General features: G+C 43.0%; 1 protein-coding gene across 1 annotated transcript; it reads left to right on the forward strand.

Annotated features, from left to right (window-relative positions):
- Nucleotides 1-1,190: 1,190 nt before the first annotated feature.
- LOC110558367 (chromosome-associated kinesin KIF4A-like) lies at nucleotides 1,191-4,894 on the forward strand. The gene has a single exon (XM_021653221.2). It carries the CDS (start codon nucleotides 1,208-1,210, stop codon nucleotides 4,892-4,894), a length of 3,687 nt encoding a protein of 1,228 aa, XP_021508896.1. The 5' UTR covers nucleotides 1,191-1,207.
- Nucleotides 4,895-7,609: the final 2,715 nt, after the last annotated feature.

The raw sequence follows: 7,609 nt of genomic DNA on the forward strand, positions 1-7,609 counted from the left end.
ATAACACATTACATACAGAGAGAATGATTAAAATTAAAACTGCCTGCTTATCTGGAAACAATAGTGCCAGCTGACTTTAGAATGGCATTTTGCAAATGCTGAAGAAAAGGTAAACCAACGAGAAATGGTATATCTGACAAAATTATCTTTCAAAATTTAGGTGACTAATAAAAATCTGTTAGAACGCACAATATGTTTAGCAAAGCTGTAAAATGAAAGAAAGGTATACAAAACAGACTGTGTGGAATAGATCTGACAGAATAATTATAAAAGGTATACTCTTGAATCCTGCATGACATTGTTGACAGAAATCAAAGATCTATATAAATGGAAAGATGGCTCATGATTATTATTTGGAAACTCTACATTATTAAAACCATGTCAGAGGCAACTAAATTATCTGCAGATTAAACAGAGTCCCAGCAGGATATTTTGTAGTTACTGGCAAGGTTATCTTAAAACTAAGGAAACCAAAGGAACTCAGATTATGAAAAAAACAAGTCAATTGAGGAAAAGTGAATTGGGGCTTCTTTAAAATTTAGCACAAGGTCACAATATCAAGACCACATGGTATTAACATAAAGATTAGGCACACAGATTAAAACACTAGTATAGTTTTCAAGGGAGATGCTAAAACAACTCCATCAGGAAAAACCAAACCAAAAACCAAACACCAAACCATACACCAAACAAAACACCAAACCAAACACCAAACCCCACACTGCACCAAATCAAACAACCACACCAAACCAAACAATACAAACCACCAACCAACCACACCAAACCACCAATCACACCAAACCACCAAACCACCACACCAAACTACCACACCAAACCACCAAACAACCAAACCGAACAACAAACCAAACACCAAACCAAACCAAACCAAACACCAAACCAAACCAAACACCAAACCAAACCAAACCAAACACCAAACCAAACCAAACCAAACACCAAACCAAACCAAACACCAAACCAAACCAAACCAAACACCAAACCAAACCAAACCAAACCAAACCACCAAACAATACTCCTCAGTATAAGGCGATGGAATGCATGCTCAGGGTTCCGGTCACAGGCTGCCTGCTCTCTGATTGGCTGGCCCCTCGAGGTTTGGAAACAGCGGTTAAAACTCCAGTTGCGAGGAAACCAGGAGACGGGAAGACCAAGAAGAGCACTTGGCTTGAGCAGATGCCGAGTTACGACCATGAAGGAAGAGGTGAAGGGGATCCCTGTGAGAGTGGCACTGCGTTGTCGTCCCCTCTCTCCCAAAGAGATTGGCGAGGGCTGTCGGATGTGCCTGTCCTTTGTGCCTGGGAAGCCGCAGGTGGTGGTTGGCACTGACAAATCCTTCACCTTCGATTTTGTGTTCGACCCGTCCGCCGAGCAGGAGGAGGTCTTCACCACCGCAGTAGCACCTCTCCTTAAAGGCGTATTTAAAGGTTACAATGCCACTGTCCTGGCTTACGGGCAGACTGGCTCTGGGAAAACCTACTCGATGGGAGGTGCCTATAGTGCCGATCAAGACAATGAACCAACCACGGGGATCATCCCTAGGGTCATACAACTGCTTTTCAAAGAAATGGACGAAAGGACCGAGTCCGAGTTCACGCTGAGCGTGTCGTACTTGGAGATTTACAATGAAGAGATTTTGGATCTCCTGTGCTCACCTTGTGAGAAAGCTACTCAGGTACATGTCCGGGACGACCCCAAGGCAGGGATAAAGATTGTGGGACTCACCGAAAAGCTGGTTTCCGCTGCCTCTGACATGGTGTCCTGTTTGGAGCAAGGAAACAACTCCAGGACTGTAGCGGCCACAGCTATGAATTCCCAGTCTTCCCGGTCTCATGCCGTCTTCACAATTTCCATAAAGCAAAGGAAGAAAACCGACAAGAACAGCAGCTTTCACTCTAAGTTGTGTCTGGTAGATCTTGCCGGATCAGAAAGACAGAAGAAAACCAAGGCTGAAGGCGATCGTCTGAAAGAAGGTATTAATATCAACCTGGGACTCCTGTGCTTGGGAAATGTCATCAGCGCTCTTGGAGATGGCAAAAAGGGAAGCTTCGTGCCCTACAGAGATTCCAGGTTAACTCGCCTGCTTCAAGATTCCCTGGGAGGCAACAGCCACACTCTTATGATCGCCTGTGTGAGCCCTGCTGATTCCAATCTAGAGGAAACATTAAATACCTTACGCTATGCCGACAGGGCTAGAAAAATCAAGAACAAACCTGTTGTTAATACGGATCCCCAGACAGCTGAAATTAATCATCTGAAGCAGCAGGTCCACCAGCTGCAGGTGTTACTGCTACAGGCCCGTGGAGGTAGCCTGCCTGGGTCTACAGAAGCAGATCCTCCAGAGACCCTCCAATCTCTGAAGGAGAAGAATCAGTCTCTGGCAGAGGAGAATGAGAAATTAAGCCATGCTCTGAGTGAGGCAGCTGGCCAGACAGCACAGATGTTGGAAAGGATCATTTTGACAGAACAAGCAAATGAAAAAATCAACACCAAGCTCCAAGAGCTCAGGCATCACTCGGCCTGCGAAGTGGATCTCCAAAAGCTAACGGAGACGCTGGAAGACGAGGAGTTAATAGAAAACGTAGGGAAAATTCACAGCCTGCAACAAGCAATTATTTGTCTGTCAGGTGAAACCATTGCTTTCCTGGCTGCAGCCACTGAGTCGGCAGTGGAGGTAGAAGCTCAAGCATCCGTCAGTCCAGAGAGGAGGAGGTCTTCCAGCGCATTCACCACACAGCACGCTCTGCGTCAAGCACAGATGTCTAAGGAACTCACTGAGTTGAATAAAGCCCTTGCTCTGAAAGAGGCCCTAGCTAGGAAGATAATTTTTAATGGCTGCCAACTACAGCCCATTCAGTGCCAGTATGAGGCCAACATCAAAAGCCTAGAATCGGAAGTCACCAGTCTGCAGAAGGAAAAGGAACAGTTGCTTCTGGATCTTCAGATGGCAAAGAAGGATGCCAACCAAGCCAAGTTGAGTGAGCACCGTCGCAGATGTCTCCAAGAGCTGGAGGCTCAAATAGGTGATCTGAAGAAGAAACTACACGAGCAATCTAAGCTTCTGAAACTAAAAGAGTCCACTGAGAATACCGTCTCCAAACTGACTCTGGAGATACAGATGATGAAGACCCAGCGAGTCCAGTTAATGCGTCAGATGAAGGAAGATGCTGAGAAGTCTAGACAGTGGAAGCAACAAAAAGACAAAGAAGTAATCCGATTAAAAGAGCAAGACCGTAAAAGAAGGTATGAGCTGCTTAAGCTTGAAAGAGACTTCCAGAAACAGTCCAACGTGCTCAGGCGTAAAACTGAAGAGGCAGCAGCTGCCAACAAGCGCCTCAAGGCTGCCCTCCAAAAGCAACTGGAAGCAGCAGATAAACGGAAGGAGACTCAGAGCCATGGATTAGAAGGTACCGAAGTGCGAGTGAAGAACTGGCTGAGAAATGAAATTGAAGTTATGGTCAGTACTGAAGAGGTCAAACGCCATCTGAATGACCTTCTTGAAGAGCGAAAGATCCTAGCCCAGGACGTGGCTCAACTTAATGAGGACAGGGAACCTGGGGAGAACCCACCTCCTAAGCTCCAGCGGTGCACCTTTGCTCGCGATGAAGTATGTGGCCATGTTTTAGAGGTAGGGGATTCTATGACAAAGCAGACCAAAAGTCTAGAGGCTGAAATGGAGCTCAGGAGTGCTCAGATTGCTGACCTGCAGCAGAAGCTCCTGGATGCAGAAAGTGAAGACAGGTCAAAACGCCGCTGGGAGAATATTGCTACAGCGCTGGAAGCCAAATGCGCTCTAAAATATCTAGTTGGGGAGGTGGTCTCCTCCAAACTTCGGGTCAGTGAGCTTGAAAGCAACCTGAAACAGAGCCACGCCAGCTATTGTAAAATGCAGAAGATGCTGTTTGAGGAGCAAAGTCGCCTCGTTGAGGTCGAGACAGAGTTGAAAGCTGAGTTGCTCAAGGCGGAGCAAAAGCACCAAGAGAAGGTGCTCTACCTTCTCAGTCAGCTGCAGCAAAGCCAAATGGCAGAGAAGCAGCTGGAGGTGTCACATAGTGGAAGGGAGCAGCAGCTGCTGAGCACACTGCAGTGTCAGAAGGAAGAGCTTAGAAAAATGCAGGAAGTGTGTGAACAAAACCAGCAGCTTCTCCAAGAGAACAGAACAATCAAGCAGAAACTGACCCTCCTTCAAGGAGCCAAAGGCCAGCAATCTCATCTTCCCGAGGATGGCTTTCAATGTTCTGATTCTACCTTTGACTACATCCCACCTCCGCCCAAACCATTCCACGTTAGAGACAAGTTCCTGAAACAAAACATAGACATTGAGGAGCTAAAGTATTATTCAGAGGATTCTGTGAGTGCGTCTGAAGATGGTGATGCCGATGATAAGGAGTGGAAACCCAGGAAACTGGTTAAAATGTCTGTTAAGACTGCCCAAGGGTGTTCCTGCAGGGGGTGGTGTAGGAACAAACACTGTGGGTGCAGGAAAAAAGGGCTGGATTGCACTGTGGCCTGTGGCTGCGACCCCATGAGGTGCAGGAACCACCAGCAAGAGCAAGACAGCTTGGGCACTATTGATTGGAACCAGGATTCTGATGACTCCTTCAAACTGGAGGATCCTACAGAGATAACCCCAGGACTGAGCTTCTTCAAGCCTGTTTGTGCCACGCCCAACACCAAGATCCTTAAAGAGACGTGTGATAAGGATCAGGTTCTGTTCAGGAAGACTGCTCTTGCAGTTTCCTTAGAGCTCTCAGGCACAGAACACAGAGCAACAGAGTCTCAAGCAAGTAAAGCCACAGGGAAGAAAAAGAAACGAGCTCTGGCCTGCAACAGCACCTTCTTTTCTGGCTGCTCTCCCACCAAAGAGGAGACTTGCTGAGAGTGTAGGCGGCTCTACGCCACATCTGCCCTGGCAGAAACTTTTAGGGGGGGAGGGCTTGCTTTTACTGATGACCCAGAGACCCTTCAGGAAGGCATCTTCAGGTCAATCCAGCTCTTTCTTTGTGATACCTCAATGGTGACTGCTTCCTCTCTTGAGGTTGTCTCAGCTTAAAATAGAAATCTGGTCCAGATGGAGGCTGGGCTCAACTCCACCCCATCCCAGAAACCAGCCAGTGACCATTCCTGTCCTGACTCTGGATTTTAAAAGTTTTAACAGGATGCCCAAATTACTTTTATTTTTAAAATGTTGAATAAATTGGCCTTAGCTATTCAAAAAATCACTATTGATTCTTATGTACTGTAGTTTACAAAACATGAATGTCAAAGTTGTTCAACGGGGAAAAATAAGTTAAACTATAGATACCTGGAACCAAGAACAGCAGTAAACATTTAAGACCTTAGATCAGGCAATGATTTTCTGCATGTGACATAAAAGCGCAAGGAATAAAAGTTTTTAAAACCTTTATGCATTGGAGGATGTGAAAACACAAACTGCAGAGTAGAAGCAAATATTTGCAAATCATATAAGTGACCTGTTCCTAGAACATATAAATAACATAATTTACCAATGAAAACATAAGGAGCCCAATTAACAGTGGGCAAGGAATCAAAGTAGCATTTCCTTAAGAAGATATTCAAGTGACCAATAAACACAGGAAGTGCCAGGAAGCATTAGAGAAATGCAAATCAAAACCACGATGAAATAGCATTTAACATACACTAGGAGATTATAATATGCATTGGGAAGGATGTAGACAGAATGTGACCCAAGCAGCCTGAAGTAGAAAAGAAAAGAGTACTACCATTTTGGGAAACAGCAGTCCCTCACCATAGAACCCAACAATTCCACTCCTGGTTAGGTACCCCAAAGAAACGAAATGAAACAAAACAAAACAAAACAAAAACAATAAAAAAACCCCATCTATTTCCACAAAATAGCACCATATAGACAACAGCATTAATTATAAGAGTCACAGATAGAACCAAGTCCAACGTTCTTCTAATGTGTAAAGAAAATGTGCTACGTCTACTGCAGACGATTACTCCCCCATACAAAGAAGAAAACATTGACATTTCCCTGGCTATGTCTGGAGATTGGGCACATGCAAACTAAAATAGGCAGCTACCAATACCATGTATTGTATTTTATTTATACAGGCTATGCATAATTAAAACATCTCCTGAAAGGAAGAGAGGGTGGGATCAGATTAGTGTTCATTTAGGGCTGAAGAATCCATAAGGAGAATGGAGGATGACACCATGTCTTCCAAGATGATGAAATTATATACTAGTCAGCTTGTACAACTCTGAATATACTAACAACCAATGAACTTTATAAGTTCAGTGGGTGAGCTGAATGCTCTGTGAACTTATCTTAATGAATCTGTTTAAAATGACGGTGAAATATTTTGTTGGTACTGAGAGATCAACTCCAGAGGGTTGATGCTAAAGAGAAGTGATGTCAAATCTACAAAAAGCAATAGAAGTAATTCATTGATTCAAATAAATTTCATCTAACTGATTTATTTTTTGGACAGGCTGCAGAGATAGTGTTTTGCTCTGTATTACAGGCCGGCCTTGAACTTACAGTAACCCTCACGTCTCTACCTCTCAAGAGACACTGGAATTATAGGCATGTGCCATCATGCCTGGCTAATTTGTTTTATCATCACCATCATTATTTCTTTCTTAATGTGTTCTAATTGCTTGAAAATATGCCTCTTAAAATTAACAACTTATTATATCAGACTGTATTATTGGATTGAAAGCATTTGTAGAGATACATTACTGAATTTTCTAACTTGTAAAACAACATCCAATAAGAAAGAGTATGTGTCTTCTCAAAAACATACCATAGAATAAAATAAAACATAATTACCAGAGATAATTTAAAGTAGAGTCGCCATGGTATGTACTGTTCATGATTATCATGTTGGGAGCAATGCCTCTTGATGTAAAAATACCCAGAATTGTCCTTGAAAGATTTAGTTTTCAGGATGGAGAGATGGCTCAAGAGGTTAAGAGCACTGGCTGTTCTTCCAGAGGTCCTGAGTTCAATTCCCAGCAACCACATGGTGGCTCACCACCATCTCTAATGAGATATGGTGCCCTCTTCTGGCCTGCAGGCACACATGCAGACAGAACATTGTATAATAAATAAATAAATAAATAAATAAATAAATAAATCTTTAAAAATATTTAGTTTTCACTTCAGAAGAAACAGAGTTTCTTTAGGAAAGAAAGGGATATAACAAGTAACGAAGGAAATATAACAAATAAAAAGAGACTTTGCTATGGAGAAGCATAATTAGTGAGGAGAAATTTGGGAAAAGTAACTGCAGAAAAAGACTGCCATCTGTAGTGAATCCCACCTCCTGCAGAGGAGACCCATTTTCACAAGCATGTCCTCAGAACTCAGTATTTAAGTTTCCTAAGATTTTTCACTTATGCTTATGGGAATGCACTTAGTCATAAAAATGGTAAGCTTCTATTTTTCATAATTATAAAATAAAAATGATCTAGTCACACATACACAAGTACAATTTTATTGAAGGTATTGCTTTGTGGCTAAATTAAAAAGGATGTGAATTGAGAATTCTCTGTTTAGCTCTTTACCACATTTTTAAATTGGATTACTTGATTTGTTGCTGTT

The sequence above is a fragment of the Meriones unguiculatus genome, chromosome 7 (assembly GCF_030254825.1).
Source record: "Meriones unguiculatus strain TT.TT164.6M chromosome 7, Bangor_MerUng_6.1, whole genome shotgun sequence".
NCBI lineage: Eukaryota > Metazoa > Chordata > Mammalia > Rodentia > Muridae > Meriones > Meriones unguiculatus.

Excerpts from the sequence above, each read along its gene's own strand:
- LOC110558367 (XM_021653221.2), top strand. The coding sequence starts at position 1,208 with ATGAAGGAAGAGGTGAAGGGGATCCCTGTGAGAGTGGCACTGCGTTGT.